Genomic DNA, 20,179 nt, shown 5'->3' with positions numbered 1-20,179 from the left:
GCAGGAAAACTGGAAAAGAAGCCCACCATACCTGACTGAATGGCAATTCCAATTATCAAATGACCCCTAGCATTGCCTTCCTAGGAGACAGAAGTAAATATATGGCAAACGTACAGCCATCATAGCTCACTTCAGTATGGTACTGTCTGCCAGCACTTAATCTGTGGAACATCTTTTCTGTTTACCCCTTTAGTACCCAAATCTTCTGCTGTTCTTAGCACCTTTTCGTTGGGTCCAGTTAGATCACTCCTCTTAACACTTGCTGATTTAATTTAGAAAGAATGACTGCATGGGATCAAAGACAACACATTTTATTGAAATACTCTTATAGTTTGCTTTTCTTCAATGCCCTTTCTGAATCTACTCATAGCAAGTTTTAATCCTCTTCCCACTGTGCATACTCATAGCTTTATCCATACATAATCTGAAGATAGCTGGCTTGCCACAGTGGCTGCTAGAACTCTGAAAAGCAGGGTTCAGCTCAAACACATGACCACCCATGACTGAACATTTAAGCCACTGCCACCTTTTTTAGACTCCAAAGTTGCTTTGTGAAGGCCATCTGTACAGAAACAGGGTCATGCAACAGCCCTTTGACATGTAGCCCACCTTCTGAGATACTAACCTATATTTATGATTGTTTTCTCCATTTTATACAAAATAGAATGTGCATAGAGTCTTTCTATGGCTGTCCCTTCAATGATACTTCCTCAAAGCCCTCTTCCTCTACATCTTGCAGCCTAGATCAGTTCTGTTGTTTTTTCCTGAATTTCCATTCCTGTCCTGATTTGTATTCAGTAAATAAAAATATTTTCTTCTGCTACTGAATAGTAAAAACAAAAAAAGTGACAGCAGATGCATAATGGCCAATTCAGAAATGCCAGGTTTCAAAGGAAGTGGTAAAAGCATGTCTACTGCTTCTACTAAATGAGGAAGAAAACGCAGCCACATTGTGTATGTGAAGGACAGGCAGAGCAAGCAGTCATGAGATGATGGCAGCGTGGGCACAACGTGGCTGCCTCTGAAAAGAGGCTGATCTGTCAAGTATGACCACTCTACAGTTTGCTCTACAATGAACATTCTGCTGCCTATTCCGTTTTTTCCTTTTACATCTCAGTGTCTTGTGCCTGCTGCACAAACCCTGGCAGGGTTTTTAGGTATATGGAGGTGTTCCAGAAGGCTCAGCCGTACTTTTGTATGCACCACATCACAGGGTAGGAGAAGCAGCTGGAGGTTCCTCGCTATGCAACACCCTCCCCCAGCACAGTCCCCCACAGTATCTCTGTTCTGGGAGATGGAAACTGAATGGCTCTAAAAGCAGCCCTATGCTTAGTAAATTTGCATTTCAGTTTCTTGGTTTCACAGTACAGATACTGTTTGATTCCCAGCTGCTCATTCTGTCTTATGCTGGAAGACAGACGTAGTTTCCAATAGATTGCTGACACTCCTCTCACAGTCAAGAGTATTTCCACCTTTTTCTTTGGAGAGTTTTATGTCTGGCTAAGCCTCTGTACTATTTATTTAGGAGATGATAATGTAATTTTACAGCAAAACTGCCAGAGCTTCATGTGATTAAACAACAGCTTCCAGATAATAAGAAATTTTAAGCATCCTTATTGGATCTTCATGGCCCACTATGACCTGCCTTTTCCAATCCCTTTACACTTTTGCCCGTGGCAAGCCTTGGTCCAGCTGACTCACAGATAAAGAGATTTTTGAAACTATGTATTCCAGGATTACAAAACGTTTGGTGGTACATAAAATGTTTTTATAGAAGTACTTCAGACTGCATGTCTGACATCACTGTATTCCATACAGCTGCTGTCTCAGGTATTCTAGCTGTTCACCTTTTGTTGACAGAACCATAGAATTCCATTCAAAGTGAGGAATCTGTAGAATAGAATCATACAAACTGAGTGTTAACACTGGTGTAAGACACATACCATTCACAGCAAAGACTCTCTGATATCTCTTGTTCTCCATTTGAAGATATTTGTCGACCTGTGTCCCTCCAAAAGCTAGGCTTGCTCTAATGTGGGAACGAGTTAAGCCAGCAGCACCTGCATTCAGTTAATTAGAATCAAAAGCGAGTGTTTCAGCCTTGGAGCTGAGAAGGAATGTGTGAATCAAAACACTGAGTTTGCGAGAAGTCCTGGGAATTCTGGTTACCTGAATAACAACAGCAGGTACTGTTTACCAAAGAACCCTAATTAAGGGGAAACGCAGAGAGAGCTCTGGGGAGAATCCTGAAAACCGAATCATGGTGTGTGTGCAGCCTCATTTCTTCATGGTGTCTATTTGGTGACCCCGACGTGATGTGCATTACGGGAGTTTTCAACGACCACGTCCCGACGAGGGTAACGGAGTTAGTTCTGCCTGGGAAAAGTCTGTCTCCACTTGAATTCATTGGCCGCACTCTAATACTGACAAGATCCATTTCTCAGTGTAAGATTCTTCTTTATGTCAGTACAGTCAGTTTGTTGCCAAAAAGCAGCATAGTTGCAGAAATGTAAAACAGATGCCCACACAGTTTAGGCTGTGATAACTCCATTACACCATCTCCCACTTTTAAAATCCAAATTGAGGAAAAAATCCCAGGTCACTGTAGTTTTTAATGTTAATCTATTAGACTGGAATAGTGTAGCAGTAGTATAACATGAGAAAAGATGATTATTCTGTTTCAAAGAAACAAGAAAACCAAACAAATCTAAGCTAAAAGAAGGATTCTAGCTAAAATTAGAGTAGGTGAGTAATTAAATATACAGGAGCCTTTGAATTCATGAGCCTCCATTACCAAAATGTTTCATTGCTGATGGTTGTGAATTATCACTGGCCACTAGTGTTCCCTGTCGCAGCACCATCACTGCAGCAGACAAACAGCATCCCTATCCCATCTGGCAGCTGCCAAAACTGGCACTCAAAACCACTCAAGGGTATGTTCAATCATCTTCTACTGTAGAAATCTTTAGTGAATTGAACTGAAACTCTCATTTCATTTGTTCTCCTTTACTCAGGCTACATTGGCATAGCTAGTTTGCCTGCAGTAACATAAGACTGAGACCTTTTGACTTCAGTTTTGCATCAGGCTCTTTGCAAGTTCTATGAAGTCCTTAAATCATTTTGAGAACAGCTTGGAATTTCCTCCCTAAATACAAAAATTGCTCTCACCCAGTAGACACTTTTAACTATAAAAACTGTCTCTAAACCTGTTGCATGGAAAATGGATCATTTTTCACTATGGATACAACTCTGAAAGGACAAAGTATTGCTGGATGCTCACCTGAACTACTCGGTATCCCAGCATTTCCAGGTGTCGTTTTTTCACTGCAGGTTCTCCTTTCAGATGACGTGAATAATCTTTGCTAAAAGCTCTTGAATCAAGAAATTCCAAAGCAATTCTGCAAACAGCAAAGACGTGCATTTACTTTCAGGTCCTGCCCGAATAGCAACAAGTGATATTTCTAGTTCAGTATTGATAGCTGCAGCAAGCGAAGATAAACCTGACAATTCACAGAAAAAAAAAAATTAAACAACTCCTGGAAATCAGACAAAACATTTTCCTCTTATTTATCTAGAGATACTTGAATTTTACATGATTTCGAAAAAGCATTTTTTTCCTGGCACCTGTTTTTGCTCAAATGGTAAAAACAGTTAACTAGCATTTTCAAGGCTTACATTTGAAGAGGTGGGAGGGAAAGAGTATTCCAATCTCATGAAACACGTTTCAAGAATGTATACTGGATCTGGCTGGGATGAAGGTACTACTTCATGGGAGTTCATCTGGTGCTGTGTTGTGAACTTGTGACCAAACGAGTGTTAATAACACACCAATATTTTGGCTATCGCTGAAGAGCTATTGCTTGCACAGCATCAAGACTTTCTGTTTCTCACTCTGCACCCACAGTGCATATAGCCTGCACAGACAAGAGGTCTGGAAGGGGCACCTTCCATGGGAGGGAACCTCAACTGGTTAAGGCAATATTCCACACCATACATCATCATGCTCAGCAATAAAACAGAGGGGAGTTTTTCCCAAGTAGCCACTGCTCTGCCACTGGGCTGCTGGTGGTGAATGACTGCATGTGCATCAACTGTTTTCTTTTCCCCTTTTATATTTTTCCTTTCTTCTCTTCACTTATTAAACTGTCTTAATTGCAACCCAGGAGTTTTCTTCTTTGCTTTTACCCTCAAGATTCTGTCCCCCATCACACTGCAAGGGAACGAGTGTGCAACTGTGTGGGAGCAGCTGCGGCCGACCCGCCACACCCTGGAAGGCTAAACCTCATTAGACTTACAAAAAAGGAACTGAAAAATAAATAGCATAAGGGTTGCAACAAATATTTAGGACATAAGCATCAAAAACCTGGCCTAAACTGGATGTTAACTTGGAAGCTTGGGAGAGCTAACGTGCAAGAATTCAATGCACTAACCTCTGAGCTCCTGGTGGCAGAGCCTTTCTCCCTTCATCTTTGATGTCATGTCTCAAGTGTATTCCCCCCACATCATCCAAAGGTATATTCTGAGCCATGTAGGAAAGAGGCTTTTTATTTTCATCTAGGACACATTCAAAATCTGTAAGAAAACACAGCAAACCTGTTTACTGACAAAAGTGAAAGAATTTGATCTGTACAGTGTTTACTTCTAGAAGAACTAAGTGACAGCCAAAATTAGAGATATCCAACATTATTCATATTATGCAGAACTTTTTAGAAACTGTATTTTACACAACAATTTCTTCTTTGCAATATCTTGTGGCAACATGACCACAGGCTTTTTAATCTTGGTAATAATAACAATCCTTAGAGTATTAACTTCTCACCTATTTCATAGTAGTATGGTGTGAGAACAGATATTCTGGAGTACTGGCTCCCTCCCAAGATCTCTGTCAGCATTCTGTGAACATGCTGTCGCAGTGGATTTATTCGGCTCGTGCCTACAAAGACAAAATAAAGAATTCATACATCAAAACTTCCACAGCCAAAATTCTGAAAAGAGCACTTTGAGACATTGCATTTTTGACAGCCAGGCTATTGAATTAAATCTTTTCCACAGATCCCTGGTGCTATTCCATCATAACTCGGAGACCAAGTGATCATATTTTAGGTGGAAGGCAGCAGGTAAGTGCTACTGAGCATAAATTTCAAATCCAGACTTTTCATCTGAGGATATTGCTGATTCACATGCTACAGAAACTTTAGTCAGAGGTTTTACCTGTTGGATTTTGTTTGCTTTTAATCGTGTTTAGACACTTAAGATTTACTCATCTTGCCTTTATTACAGGCACACCACACTATCTGTCACTTCTCTGTCTGTTGCAGATTAACACCTTGCTCCAAAACATCTTCAGTCTCCGAGAGAAAAAGTAGCTGAGTTCTCTGGACAGCAAAGCAGATGTCTCCATGTGAATTAGTGGAGGATAGATACTCCTTGCATTAGCTGGATTTTCTGAATTCATCACTATTCTGAAAGATCTCAGCTGCTACACTGATTACTAGCCTACTTCTCTATCTCTCATTCCTGATGGATCTTGATTCTTCTGAGGAAGGAGGCAGGAGCAAGTTCAAAAACAAGCAGTAAAAATGTTCATATTGAAAAATTTAAGTCAAGTGTTCAGTCTTGTAGGTGAAGTAGGGAGCAAAGTGACCCATATCCTCCAGGAGACAACCCTAATGATCCTCCTCCTGTCTTTCCATCCTTCATGCCATATACATTGTTTCTGTTTATTTAAATTTTATTTCTTAGAAGGAAAAATCCCATCTCTATTACATTAATTATCACAAGGAAAACTGCTTTGCTCTCTGTTGCACTACTGAGCAGTTGCACTTTCCAAGACATGCTCAGCAAAGAGTGGGTTGCACCTTCCTGATCTTCTATGGTGTGGTAGTGTCAACCTGACAGTTTTAGAAGAAACATCTAGTAGATTGTCAAAAATAGACTATTATTAGAAACAAGGGCAGGTTTTCCTCTCTTAAGGTACTTACTGTTCTGAAAGACACGTTGACAGTACTGCTCATGAAACCAAGGGATGTGAAACTCTGGGCATTCCAAACAGACTGCTCTGTTCAACTTCATGAGGCGAGAGCAGACCCTCTGCTTTAGGGTAACAGGCAGGACTGATTAAAAAAAACACAAACAAACATACAAAGGTGTAAAGTGCAATGTGAAAAATCCAACGTATGGACCGAAATGGCTGCCTCTGAATTCTTTACTAGAAATGCAAGTGTGTATACTATGGCATTTATAAAATTTATGTTACAGAATTTTAGAAAGGTGCTCAAAATCCCTGAGGAAAAAATGAAAAGTAAGAGTTCTGCTCAATTTTAAGAACAACAGTAAGACAGAAGATATAAAATTGCTTCTATCATTTAACTTTTAATTAAGTACTTAAAGGCAAAATGGCAACAATACATTGAATCAATGTACAGGTAGAGAGGGATGAAATAAACAATCTCTTATTTAGAGAGAAGAGACTGGTAGGACACATTTCTTGCAGGCAAGAATCCCACTATATTTCTTGAGCTTTGTGACTCTTTCTAGTAATAAACATCAGAGTCAGGTAATTTTATTTCCAACAAAATTGAAGAATTATTATATACCGAGTACAAGAAGTTGACTATAAAATTTGCCTTATATGACCTTTTCTCATCTGCAATACAAGTCTGTACTTTTAAAACAAAGCACAGATTTTTGTTCATTCCTTCCCTCTTAGTACTCAAATCATGACTAGATTATATAGAGGGGGTCTTTCTAGAAAATGGAATAATTAAAAGAGTAATTCTACTTCTCAAGTCATAGGTAGTCCACAATTGCATTTTATGCCAAATACTACACAATCAAATTCATCAGAGAGCTAGATATCTACCTTTAAGTTGAGCATCCAGTTTGCTTAGGAAAGAAACATTAAATATCGTTGTTATCAGAACTGGAGGAAAATACCCAGCCACTGCCAACACATGACCAAGCAGCACCAACTGATAAATTTCAAAATAACCTTTAAAAAACAGACAGAAATACATATTAACACATGAAATAAAGTTGAAAGCATTTGCAGTGCCCTTCTCCTGGCCTCCCAAATTGTCTAATTTTCTCCCTTAACGTACTATACAAGTTTCTACACACTTCCTCTACAACTTTAACCATTTATTTGTGATGAATCACAAAATGTATCCTGTTCACAAATGACGATTCCTTGGGGAACACCGCAACAATTCTATCCAATAGCAGCACAGTGAATTAACCAGAATTTTCACTTGCTTTTTACTACACTAAAATTTTTTTGCTAGTCCCTTGTTAACAGTAATTTTTAAAGGGTGAAATGAAACCCAGCATTGAATCTTTGTAATGGTTTAACCCCAGTAGGCAGAGTATTAGTAGTAACATACATACTTTTTCTTTGCTTAATGAAAGTGCCATTCTATTCCTAGTTTCATTCGATAAAAATAATAACTTTCAGTGACATTTATTTGGTGTCAGAATACCTTTGTCTAATGCACTTACTCAAGTTAGAAGTAAGATGTTGGATACAACTCTTAAAGAATTCTTCGTTGTCATAATTCAAAGCAGAGAAAAGGAAGAGAATAAAATAGATTTCAGAGGGGTGGATCTGGAAAAAAAGACATCCAAAATCAAGTCACTGCAATATATAATAATATTGCTTTACAATAAAGAAGTTTTATACTTCATTCAGAATTGGGAGATTTAAGACTAGATGAGCTATTTTCTAATTTTTTTTGTCAACTATTCCAGGAGAAAACAATAGAAAAATAAAATGCAGAAATAATTGAATCTGCAGCAACAGCTAAAACTTAAGATATATTTCACATAGATGATCCAAGTGTTTCTATATACTTAAAGAACCTTTCAAAAAGATTTTGCATTAAAACCTCTTAAAGAAACTAAACTGCAATAGAACAAAATCAAAGATTTATACAAACACCAGACCGAGAACGAGGAGGATAAAAAGATAGTAAGAAAAAAAGAGTAATTTTGACCAAAAAGACAAGCTACTGGGGAAACCTCCACCACAATGAGTAATGTTAAATTACACATCAGCTGATGTGGCTATTTATAAAGAAGTTTAAAAAAAAAATTTAAGATTGTCAAATGTAAAGTCGAATGTACAGGATTATGGCTGACCTAACACTGACTGAACAGTAAGAAATGAAAACTAATGAGAAGTAAGTGCAAATTTATATAAATAGAAGCAAAATAGCTTTGAGTGGACACAAAAAAAAGATGAGCTCCAAATCAGGTACACAGAGGAAAACTTAGAAACACTGTGGATTGTGCTCTGAAACACATCAACACATGAACCTCTCCTTTTCTACTGAATAACTCACACAGCAGATAGAAAGAAAAGCTCTAATACCTTGTCTGCATTTTCAACAGTCACAGAAGCTATTCTGTCAAATAAGGCAGGACAACGGTGGTTTGTTTTTTTGAGAAAAAAAGACAGTGGTAACACATTTGTCCATGTTATTTGGTCTATCAAGCGTTGACACATGGCCACAGTTTCTTCATTCAAGACTTCTTCAAACCACTCTCCATTCACATGTGTAAGTTCTTCCAGCAGAAGATTTAAGCTGTTGGTTTTCTGAAGCCTCTCAAATCCACAGTCATTTAGTTTTTGCAGAAGCTTTGCACATAGCTCAGAACTGTTTTGCCAGTGCAACGGGTCATGATGATTCCATTTGACAAGAGCTGTAGCAATGTAATTCAAATGATGGAGACTGCATTGAGGCAGAACTGCTGCTGCTTTGTTTGTAATCATCTCCTCCACTTGAAAGGAAGGTAGCATGGCCAGAACACGAATTATGGCTGCAGTATCAGCAGGTATCACACTAGATTTTAAATAACTGGAAGAAAGGTGGAAATAAAAATAGTCCATCAGTAATGACAAAGTGTAAGTGTTTAAAAACCCAAATCAACTACATGCATGAAAATCCTAATTTAGAAGTCAAAAGTTGCATATCAAATATAAAATAAGTAGAATATTAATGACATGGTAGAAATTCACACTGTTAGGGACTACCATGTTTTTTTAATTAAGATTAACTCCTTCTAATTTATTCAAACTGAAAAAAGGGAAGAAGACGGAGCAGCTCAGTCAGCTGGAGAGGCTTTCAATGTTACGGATAAAAGCAAAAGTTCTTATTAAGGCCAGAAGGTCCACATTTGTTAAGGGTGTCTGTGGGTTTCTGGGCCTGGTTCATTTCTCTGATTTCTGCCTTAGGGAGCACCAGTTTCTGAGGTGCCTGAGGAACATGAAGGAATCATCAGCAAGGCACTACATTCCTACAGAGGCTGAGCAATGGAAGCAAGATCTCCTCTCCAGCAATTCCAGAAACTGTTTCCCTTTCTGCTGCAACTGTACAAGCCTAAGAATTAACTGGACAGTTCTTTAATCAAAAGAAAAGTACTTCTGCTTCACACTTCCACTTGTCCCAACCAAGGCATTCTTACTGCCTATTTTTCATTACTTCTTCCATCAAACATCAAAGACAACATTAATACCTACCCTTCCAATAAAAAACCAATCAAAATTTCCTGTCATTTCAATACTGCAGTGACCAAAGGAATAAGGGGTAAAAAAATATTTTTGAAAGGTATCATATCTATTAGCAGATATTGTTGGGTCTACAAACAAGAAAACAATCACTTCCTATCCTCTGATTTAGGCATTTAAAAGAATCAAATATTGTAACAGTTTGTTACTTCTTCATATTTTATGGAGACAAAACACTTTAACATCTTAGCTTGTACTTTGAAGTCTTAGGTAGAGAACTGTTTGATACTTAAATAGCTACATTTCCAAGAATACACACTTACCCTAATAGTAACATTTTCAGTTTGGCAAACAGCTCCAGATTGCGGCATTGCAACCTTGTCAGGTACTGTGTTAACTTCACCAGCTGTAATACATGGTAACTATCCAAGTGTTTGTGCAGAACAGAAGCCATTCTGAATACAAAGAGAAAAAGATTACATGGTGTTATGCTAATACAAAAGATACTGCAAACTCCAACATCCCACATTGAAGAAAGGGTGTCCTCTGATGCACAGTATGTATATATGGAGGGTTTCACACACCTGCACTCCTCTCCACACCAGTTTTGACACTGTTCCCCAAAGATACAGCAGCCTCTCTCCATTTAGTGAACTGAAAAATTAAAACCCTCATCACAGCAAATCAGTTACTTCACACTAATAAGTTCTGTTTCAGGTTTCACAATCAGTTAAATTTAAAGTGGACCAAGAATGGAATAAACTAGAACAGCAACACTAGCTTCAGCACCACTGCACTCACTGTTGGTCTAAGGCTGCAAAGAGGGGGATAGATTTGTAGGGAAAGATAATACCTTAAGACCTTCTTCAGATAGTGAGATTCAAGGAGAAAAGGCATGAATTCACCCTTAGTATTCCTTTGATCCATAGTACACAAGTATGTCCTTTTTCTTCCAAGAATCTATTTGGTTCATACAGCTACCTTCAATCCAGTTATTGCTCAGGACCTGTACTTAACTCTGCTGCATCTCTGATGTATCTAACGCTACATCTTCTATGCCCAAAACATCAGCTGCTTTCCCCTTCATTGTATGATAGATATTACCTCTCCTTATAAACAATGTTCAGTTTACAACTGTAGAAAATGTGGACATGTTCTCTTTTTTCTCCTGAGTTTACAGTAACTGTTAGGGGCTAAGTTTACTGAAATGGGATCACATATTTGCAAATAAGCCAGATATAATATGACATTAACTTGGTAGGGTTGAAACGCTTTTCTGTGAAATTCCTAAATTTCCTCAATTACTTCTGGGTCAAGCTGCAATATTCTAAAATCTGTATTACCAAATTATTTATAGTGTAGATGCATTTGTGTGCAAGTGACGCACCCTCCACTCCTCACTTACTGGGTATTACGCAGTTTTCCACACTAAATGGAAGTAGTTTACCTAGAGAATACACCTTCTTAGTAGTATCAAAAAAATTACTTTTCAAGTAGATGAGAATTTCTGCATTTCATTTTCTGCATTGTCTTCAGTATCATCAATACCTGGTGACTGCTAAATTCTTCTGCCATGTGTGCTGCAGTTACTAGCAACCTAAAGAGGAAAAGACATATTTTCCAATGAAAAACAGATGAAAATCTCCAGCAAAGACTGCAGCAATTTTCTTTGTCTATGAGGGAAAGAACCAAAAGACTGCTTCAGGAAATACAGGAAAACAAACTCCCTCAAACTAGAGACTTTTGTTCTCTGGACTTTTCTTCTAAACAGCTAATCTGTATGGCACAGGTAAAGGGGTGTGAGTGTGTTGGATCAGTGCCTATTGTTCTGATGCTAGAAACCAGTGAGTCCAACAATTCTAAAAGTAGACAAGAAGTAGGGAAGATATTAAACAATTCATGATCAATCAGGAAGCTACAGATAACAGAATCAAACATGAACTGAAGTGGTTCTGGGGCAGTTAAAAAGCCAGTGTTTACCACAAATTAAATAAATAAATAATCTAGGAAAAGCTTTTGGAACTATGGCAGCTATGGCAAAAACCAACACAGGCTTGCAGTATATCCAAATCTCTGAATAGAGGCAGATGTTCATGAAGGAAAGTATGAAAATACAACTCACTGTAATAAATAAAGCAAATTCTGCCTAAAACTACAGACTTTGAGAGACCCATGAGTAACACCACCCCAAGTAGGATTTTGTGGCACAAGAAAAAAAAGTCTGTAACATAATACTCTAATTGCTAAATAAACGTCAAAGTGTTCCCTGCTGACGACCTTTCATGAAGAATAGGATGTCAGCAATCTGGTATAGGACAAGACTCAGGCTGTTTCAGCTACTGCCAGTCTTAAAAAGGAAAAAGCAACACATACCACTGCACATATGCCTCAGGGAAAAGACAGAAGGCTTTTTACTACCATTCCCCGATTCCCCGTGAAAGGAAGGCTGTAGTCTAAGAGACAGAGCTACAAGATGGTCTTGCATAACAGCATTCGCATACCACTTGATTGCTAGATCTAGCTTTCTATGCAACTGTCTCAAAACAAACTGCTTTGACAATGTTTCCATGGTTAAACCACCCAGTGCTACAAAGTTACAACCAGGAAACCTAAAGCTCAGCTCACAGATGGCCCAGAAGTTCCTCCAAACATTAACACGTTTTTAATTTCTGTGCAAGAAAATTTATATCTTAAATAAGACAAAATCATTAATAAACTTACCTTTCTCTTACCCTGGATCCTGCCATAGGCCCAAGAGCAAAAAATAATTTTGCAAAGGTTTCAGGATCGTAATAATCATCTATAGTTTCAGACAGTAACTGGTTAGCAAGTAAGCGGAATTCAGCATTGTCAAAACCCAGCTGCTCGTACAGTCCAAAAATATTACTAATACTGTGGATATCAAGACGGGAGGCACTTTTAAGGAAAATCCTGTTGCATTTTTCTAGCAACGGATGATATTTCAGTTTAACATTTTGAAGAAACTGTAGCATTCTTTTGGCATAGTTGAAGTGGCCTTCATTCTCTTCTTCCAACAGCTGTTCAGCCTTGTGTAGTAATCGATCTCGAAAACTCTGTGAGATAACATCAGATATGCTGACCATCAAAACTGACAAGATCCTAAAAAATTCAAAAGATTTTACACTTACACATTGAACACAATAAGCAATGAATTTTAGATTTCCTAAATAAACTACACAAAGAAAGGAACGGTAGTCAAGGTGCTGCTGGCTTCTGCGCAAAAAGGAATTTTAGATCTAATGCAGAAAAAACAGACGAGCAAAACCCATTTATCCTTCTACAGTAAAAATTCTGCTTTCAGTAAACTTCTGAAACAATTGGGATTTTTCAGCCATCCCTAACAAAGCTGCATGTGATAAAAGCATTTGCCTAAGGCAGGAGTCTGATTTGCCTGATTCGAATTTGCAAAAAGATCTTTAATGCTCAATAGACACCAAAAAAACTCAAACAATTCTCAAGTGTCAGAATGGGGAGAAGAGTCATTGTCACTCCTAAAGAAAGAATCCCCTCCTAAGGGAATAAAACTTATGACCACAGGGAGAGTCACTTCTGTAAAGAAATGGAGTCCCATTCAATGAGTTTCATAGGCAGACTCCTCACATCTGCAAAAATAAGTGTTGGCACTGCTAATGCTGTATAAAACAGAAAAAAAGAAAGAGAAGCCTTCACTATAATGGCCCAGAGGGAACAGAGGCAAGGAAAAAGAAGCTTGGACTTCTTTGACTAGCGCTGTGTTTTAAGTAGTTTTAATATTAGGGTAATGTGCTGGACATGCTAGCAAGAGAATTCATTAATTCAGCTTGACCAGAAAAAAAAAATACTCTGCAGATAAATAAACACAGCATTGCTTTTAAACTTCTTATTGCTATTCACAATAGCTAAATAAATCCATGTCATAGTAGAGAAGCTATCGATGTCAGAGAAGAAAAACATCTTCTGGTGAGTCAATAGCCTCTAAACTATCAAAAAGTCCATGTTAAATTTAGAATCAGGACAAAGCTGATTCTAAATGTCTGCTATGTTATTCTACTGTAAGTAGAACAGTGGAAATTAATTAAATCTTTATAACCTATCTAAACAATCAAACAGTAGTTTTAGTTGTTTAGTTTGGTTATAAAGAAATCCTTCGTAAAATCATTGGGAAAATGCATTCATCTCTCAAACAAAGCATGAACACAAAACACTTCTTTCCCACAAACTCCAAACTGAATAAAAGCAACCTCCAGCTGACGAAAAAAGGAAAGGGTTCAGGAAAGGCAGCACGGTAATTGTGACATATTGCTTCTCCTGCTCCTGAGCTTCATTCTGACACTTACCTTACATCCTGTATAGAATCCAGCTTCATGTCCACAATATGAGCTACCTGGCCAATTATGGGATTGAAATGCCTGTGTTGCTTGTATAAGCACAGTGTGAATTTAGATAGAGCTGGCAAACTAAGCCTGTCAAGACATTAAAGACAGACAGAAAGAATATTTACCTTTTATTTCTAGGGAATAATTAAAGACAAAAATCTACTTCAACAGTCATACAAAAAGCAAGGGTATACTCAAATTACAAAACAAGGAAACAAAATACCTAGATGTTTAATATCAAAGCATGATGTGCATACGGAACTCTACAAAAATCAGTTGTTCTTCACTTAGCCAGACCAGCCTAATAAAGATTATGTTCTCAAGCAATGATGTGAAATACATAAAATGAATGTGAGCAATTTATTATCTGAATATCATTTTGTGTTCAAGCTACACTGTATTAATTTACCTGTCAAGAAGCCCCACATGTTAAGACAAAGAGGCAATTCTGTGGTGCTGGTGCCAAGGCTGACACTAGCTTCTGCCATTACCCTGAGATTACAGAATGAAAACTATAATATTCCCCAAAAAAAGAAATCAAACCAAGCCAACGAAACCAACAACAAAATACACAAAGGGAAAATGTTGCTGTTTTAGCACAAAATGTTTTTACTAAATTGAGATGAGCAGGCTTCTAACAACCATTTATGAGCTGGACAGCAAGCACTGAGATAAAATCGTAAATATTAAAACCTGCAATTTCCTTCAAACACATAAATCTCCACAGAAATTACATTTCCAAACTTTAAATGTTGGTCCCCGTTGTTGCAACATCTGAATCCCTCATGCATTTGTGTACCCAAGTCTGTATGTATAATTTCCAAAACCTTCAAAAATACTCATATTATGTTTTAAACATACTTACTCTTTGAGAACTCGTGTAACCTCACATGAAGCAAATCATGCTTGCAACGTACACCTTTCACAAAGCACAGCAATACAGTACTTGCCTTTCTAATCTTTTCCATGCTTCTGTAACAAGTGCTTCTGCTAGAGAATCATGGTCTTCAACATTGAGCCTTCAAAAGAAAGACATAATAGTTTGAAGCTTGCTCCCATAGTTACAAAGAAATAAGACATATGTCCTTTCATTATTTATCATGTTTTACTTTTCCATCGCTCCCTCCATTCAAACAGATTACAAACATTTGTGCATTAATAACTCATAACAATCATAAAACATATTTACTGGGAGTGCAAAACAGATCTGTTCTACCTGCATCTCAAAAACTGAAGCACAGGACATTACACCATCTGTGTCACACAGATTATGGAAACTGTGGCAGGGCAGTCTCCCAATCTCCTTATAGTATGGCTCTGTAGTCAAAATTCCCTCTCTTTTTATTACCGAATACAAAATATATATACATGGAATTCAATTTAATGCTCTTTACCTCAGAATACTATATAAGGTGTCCACTATGGCCTCATCTTCCATGTCTTTCACCTTGTTTTCTGCCAAAACGCAAAGGGTAAGAAACTGGGAGTGATTTTTTACATAGTCAGTAGTCCTTAAGAGAAACGGCCTCTTCTTTTGCAATTGCCACAGCATGTTGAATGCAATTCCTACATGCTTTTCAGAAAGTCTGGTGTTGTTCCTTCCAACAAGGTTAAACACTTCATCTTCATGGGTGCAGCTATTTATCTGGCTCAAAAGCAGATCACTACACAGAGTCCGAGCTTGGCTACGTCTCAGCGTAAACAAGCAAACCCGCCTCAAACAAAGCATTTTGCTACGCCTACCAGCTATCTTTAAAGTGTCCAGAAAGATCCTTCTTCCAGTTTTCACAGTAAATCATGTTGTTACAAACAACAAATTCAAGTATTTGAAAAACAGAAGATCATTTTTCTTTGATCCCATATGGTCACTGTATTAAGAAGAATTCAATTCTGAGGTATCTGTAACAAGACCATATTAAAGCAGTTAAGTGCAGTCACAACAACCAGTTAAAAATCAATGTCACTACATTATAATGTTCTGAGTAAGGTAATCTTGAGAAGAACCTACAGCCTGGTATCTTCTCATAGAAAAACTCCTAACAATGAACACTGACATGCTCACAAGTACTATGAAGTTAGTCCTCTTGGTAAGCTTTCAAATTTAGAAACCTGCCTTTAAAAGCCACATGTGCTATCGTGCTACTACTGAGAAGGCAAAGTTGAACTTTTTAACATGCTAGCACTGCATGACTAAGTGAGGCTTGTTCTCACTAAGCCACTCCATAATGCCAAACTGGGGTCCAAGAACTGCCAGAAAATACAGCTGTTGGTGGTAGAAGGAAGTAAGATGGCTTTTAGTCAGGAAGGTTGACCACCTTTGTAATACAGACTATTGAACAGCCACAGTCAGCTGAAATACCTGTTGTGCAAAAGAAAAGCAACCTAATTCCCCAAATTATAGTGGAAGCTACAGCCTTATCCATCGAAATCTGGTATTAATTGGTTTCCTTAGAATACAGCCAGTTTGTACAAAGGGCTAACAACCATGCACTGTACAACCTACAGAACTGGTTCCAAGCTGGGGAACACAAACCTCTGGTGATAAATATCGTGGTACACTAAAAAAGACCCATCAAATTCCCTCAACTCAGAGAGTATGGTAAAGTCTTGAAGTCTTGTTTTAGGAGATATAATCATTAACAACAAAAATTATCAATACCTTTGGCAAACTTGAATGTTCTTCAACTGTTCACATGATTCCATCAGTGTAACGTTATCAAGGTGGTGGCAGCAGCACACACTGAGGAAGAAAAAACCTTATTTGAGCAGTCTATGTAAGGTACTGAAATCGTTCTAGAAAGTTGGATATAGGTGGATTTCTTTTGATGTCTGTACAATCCACTTCAGAGAATAAAAATCATTTAGGATATTGTACTACACTTCTGTTGCTGGCACTGGGGCAGATACAAGGAAAGCTAAAATGATCTTAATTTATGATCTGTTATAATACGAAATGTTTTCTTCCCTATGCAAAATGAAAGCACACAAAAATAAAAGGTACAAATTTTCCAGATATTACGTATTAAGTATTAAGTACCTTTCATAATAATGATTTGCTTTATAGTCCCTTTTTAGATATTGCTTTTATTGCTTCTGTTTGTTCCACATGGTAGCTGCCTTCACAAATAATTTAGTTCCCACAATGCTGGCAAGCTAAACTGCAAGAAGTCAGGATGAAGTAAGCCCCCAGGTAAGTCGTCCTTTCCAGTTCTTGAGCTGCAATGGAACTTACATCCTCTATCCTATTGATGGGCAACCAGGATCTCTACCTAAAACACTCCATAGGAAGTTTCCAAATCTTTCTCTTTCTGGAAGTTATTGAGCTGATGCAAGTGATTTACCACAAACTTGTATGCAATTTTAAATTGTAGTTAATTCTAATATCCTTTTAAAAGTACATCAATAGAAAACATTGGATGTTTTCAAACTTACAAATACATAGACTAAACCCAGGAAATTTGGATCTATTTAAAGAACTATTTCTAAGGTGTTCCACTTACCACGCAGTGTAATACACTTGAAGGGCAAGAAAGTCTCTAATTTCCTAACAGTTGAAACACAATAAGCATTTTCAGGGCCGTATAACAAAACACAGTGAGCCAGGAAATCTTCCACAAAGGGGAAAAAGTGGACACCCGCCACTCCCCAGGCATAAGAACTATTAGAGATTTAAGTAACCAAGCCGTAAGACAGGTGCTTGTGCAGCACAGGGTGTTTTTCCCCCGCCCGCCCGCCTCCCCTCAGTTGCCTGAGCGCTGCCGCGGGCAGCTCAGCCCCGCAGGCCCCGGGGACCAGCGCCGGCCCCTCCCGTCCTGGGCCGCGCACCGCCCGCTGCCACCTGCGCGCCGCCTCCTTCCTTCCCGCGGGGAATTCTGACCCAAAAGCGTTTAGGAAGAGCGTGGGAAAGGGCTAAGCCGCCGCGCAGGCCTCAGGCCGGCGGTGGCCGGGGCGAGGGCGGCCAGGGTCCCACTGCCCCCCCGCAGGCGGGGCGCGACCCGCGGCGTTGGACTCGTGTCCCGCCTCTGACACCGCTCTCACGGCGCCAGCCCCCCGGTAGGCCGCGGGTACCGCCGGCGGCGGCCGCTGAGGGCCGGCCCGCGAACCCCTGCGCGCCTGCGGCACCGGGCGGGCGGGTGCGGGGCGGCAGCGGCTGCCAGCGCTGGCTCCAGCGAGGGCTGCGGGCACGGCAAGGTCCGTGGCTAAACAAAAAAGCAAAGGAGTCAGGGTCACCGGCGCAACTTTTGAGACGTCCCCGGCCCTGGAGAACACAATCCGAAGAGCCCTCAGCTTACCCTTCCCCAGGACCTTCCTGCATTGGAGCCGCTGGCGGACGCCGCTCACCCCGAACCCTCCGCAGCGCTCCACGTGCCCCTGCGCTGTCACCCAGCGTGCGCATGCCCCGGGACACACCGCTTCCCGGGAGCTGCTGCCGGGAGGCGTAGGGAGAAAGGGGAAAGTCCAGCCGGTTAGACTTCTCAGAGGAAATAAAAATAATAGTTAAAAAGTTCCAAGGTCGTATTGATTATTGAGGTCATATTTATAAAACCAGCGTTACAATGGTTTTATTACACGTTCTGAGTGGGGAAAAAAAACCAGTCTTCCCCCCTAGAAAAAGCACAAAGGGACTGAAGTTCAGGAAGGATGAAGTTGAGGAGTTTGGCTTCGTTGTACTGGAATTATTGTTACTTTATTTTACAATATAATTTTTTTATGCTTTGCAACAAAGATTAATTTAAAATGTATGAGTTCTAGAACACAAATACGTTGCAACAAGTAGGATCCTTATGTTGTATACACATAGCTCCAGGTCATCTTTCTGGACCTTTTCTCACTGCTATTGATAATAATAGAGACATTTAGAACGAATGATAACAATCTCAGATTGCTCTAAAATTTTATATAAAATCATAACCAGGAATGTTACCATGACCAATTCTGACCAGCTGTTTTGCAGCTGTCTGTATTAGGGATTTGGGGTTTCTACTTTTTGTCTGTTGCTGACTGTATATATACCTCCTAATATATTGGATGCTTATGAATATGGAACTCACTCAAACTAACAAAATAGCCCCTATTTTATTTATTACGAGGTCTGTAGTGTTTTAGAAAAACAGCATGTTCAATTTTTAACTGGATTTGTAACCAGAATTTGTAACTGGAGCAGCTCCTGTATCCTTCTGCTAACACGTCCAGATCATCTCAGTTACAGTCTACAGACCCAAACCCTGTCAGGTGATCTCAAAGGGTGGCATTTATCTCTTTCAAGAATCTCAGGCCTTCTGCAAACTCACATAAGAATTCCAAGGCATCTGACCCCTCAGCTGCATAGGAAAACAATTCCACATTCATATGAAGGCAACTTCTGCAAATCATATCGATTTTTCATTTACAAGATGCTGAAGTCTTGACTTTTGACTTGTCAAGTACATGTGGATAAAATAAAACAATGTCTGAACAAAATACAAAAGGCTCAATAAAATTACATTAAATTTTAAGTTGAAGCCAGTGTTGATTCACTGAACAGTTCACTCACCAGCTTCTTCAGGACTTCAGAACGCTCAAGGGTCAATTTCTCTCTTTTTTTTTTTTTTTTAGATGTCCATAAGGGGAACATTAGTTTTTCCAGTTTCAAGAATTTTCTCAACAGCCAGTAAAGTAACTTCCATTACTTCCTGTTATATCTATGATTACTGACCCAATTCCTCACTGGTTTGCATTAAAACCTAGCAAAGGATGTACATACTTCTGCGCAAGTCTTAGTTAATCTCGAAGGTGCTCGCAACTTTATGCATTGTTGTAAACTTTCGTGTCCCTGTTTTAAGATATATTAACTTTGAATGGCAATACAGACATACGGGGTAAGATTATCAGTAACTTTTTTTTCCACACAGTTGGCCTAAATTCCTATTTTAATTCTTAACAATCCCTAGCGAGGTGCACTGCTGGAGGAACCCTGAGCGCTTCCAGCGCCGTGCCGGGCGCTTCATTTACCAACCCTTGGCCATTTCCCGAGCTTCTCGCTGAGGCGCCGGCAGGGACGACCAGCACTGTTCCCGAGCACGTTTGGCCGGAAAGGCCCCGCGTACCTGCAGCCGCTCCAGCCTCACCGGCCCTTCCCGCCCCGAGCCCAGCCGGGCCCCGGGCGGCGGGGCCGGCGGGAGGGGCGGAGCGCCGCTGACGAGCCCGAGGAGGCGGGCGTTCCCTCTCTCCGCCGCTCCCGCTTCTTGCGAGCGACCCCCGCCGCCTCCGGGCAGCGCCTGTGCCGTCACCGCGACCCCCGCACCGTCCCGGGGTCGGG

At 39.6% G+C, this 20,179-nt stretch overlaps 1 protein-coding gene across 8 annotated transcripts; it reads right to left on the bottom strand.

Moving 5' to 3' along the window:
• Window positions 1-295: 295 nt before the first annotated feature.
• Window positions 296-20,033, bottom strand: FASTKD1 (FAST kinase domains 1). Of its 8 annotated transcripts, none has more exons than XM_027636994.1 (17): window positions 19,415-20,033; window positions 18,174-18,307; window positions 16,541-16,621; window positions 15,625-15,780; window positions 14,832-14,900; window positions 13,843-13,968; window positions 12,227-12,625; window positions 10,992-11,102; window positions 9,829-9,960; window positions 8,369-8,855; window positions 7,498-7,603; window positions 6,863-6,991; window positions 5,982-6,113; window positions 4,820-4,933; window positions 4,431-4,572; window positions 3,281-3,398; window positions 296-1,890 (listed from the first exon to the last, which is right to left on the bottom strand). In XM_027636994.1, exons 4-17 carry the CDS (start codon window positions 15,678-15,680, stop codon window positions 1,801-1,803), a joined length of 2,211 nt encoding a protein of 736 aa, XP_027492795.1. In that variant the 5' UTR covers window positions 15,681-15,780; window positions 16,541-16,621; window positions 18,174-18,307; window positions 19,415-20,033; the 3' UTR covers window positions 296-1,800. The 8 variants fall into 8 exon arrangements, with proteins under 8 accessions (XP_027492795.1, XP_027492800.1, XP_027492799.1 ...); XM_027636999.1 differs by lacking the exon at window positions 15,625-15,780 and adding an exon at window positions 15,276-15,336; XM_027636998.1 differs by lacking the exon at window positions 16,541-16,621.
• Window positions 20,034-20,179: the final 146 nt, after the last annotated feature.

This window comes from Corapipo altera, unplaced genomic scaffold (assembly GCF_003945725.1).
Source record: "Corapipo altera isolate COAL_440 unplaced genomic scaffold, ASM394572v1 45, whole genome shotgun sequence".
Taxonomy (NCBI): Eukaryota; Metazoa; Chordata; class Aves; order Passeriformes; family Pipridae; genus Corapipo; species Corapipo altera.
This window is presented reverse-complemented; position numbering and strand designations above follow the sequence as displayed.

Excerpts from the sequence above, each read along its gene's own strand:
- FASTKD1 (XM_027636993.1), bottom strand. The coding sequence starts at position 15,610 with ATGCTTTGTTTGAGGCGGGTTTGCTTGTTTACGCTGAGACGTAGCCAA. Across the intron at positions 6,992-7,497 it reads ACATCTTACTTCTAACTTGA|GTTATTTTGAAATTTATCAG; the intron begins GTAAGTGCATTA and ends TGTTTTTTAAAG. Across the intron at positions 6,114-6,862 it reads ACTGGATGCTCAACTTAAAG|TCCTGCCTGTTACCCTAAAG; the intron begins GTAGATATCTAG and ends TTTTTTAATCAG.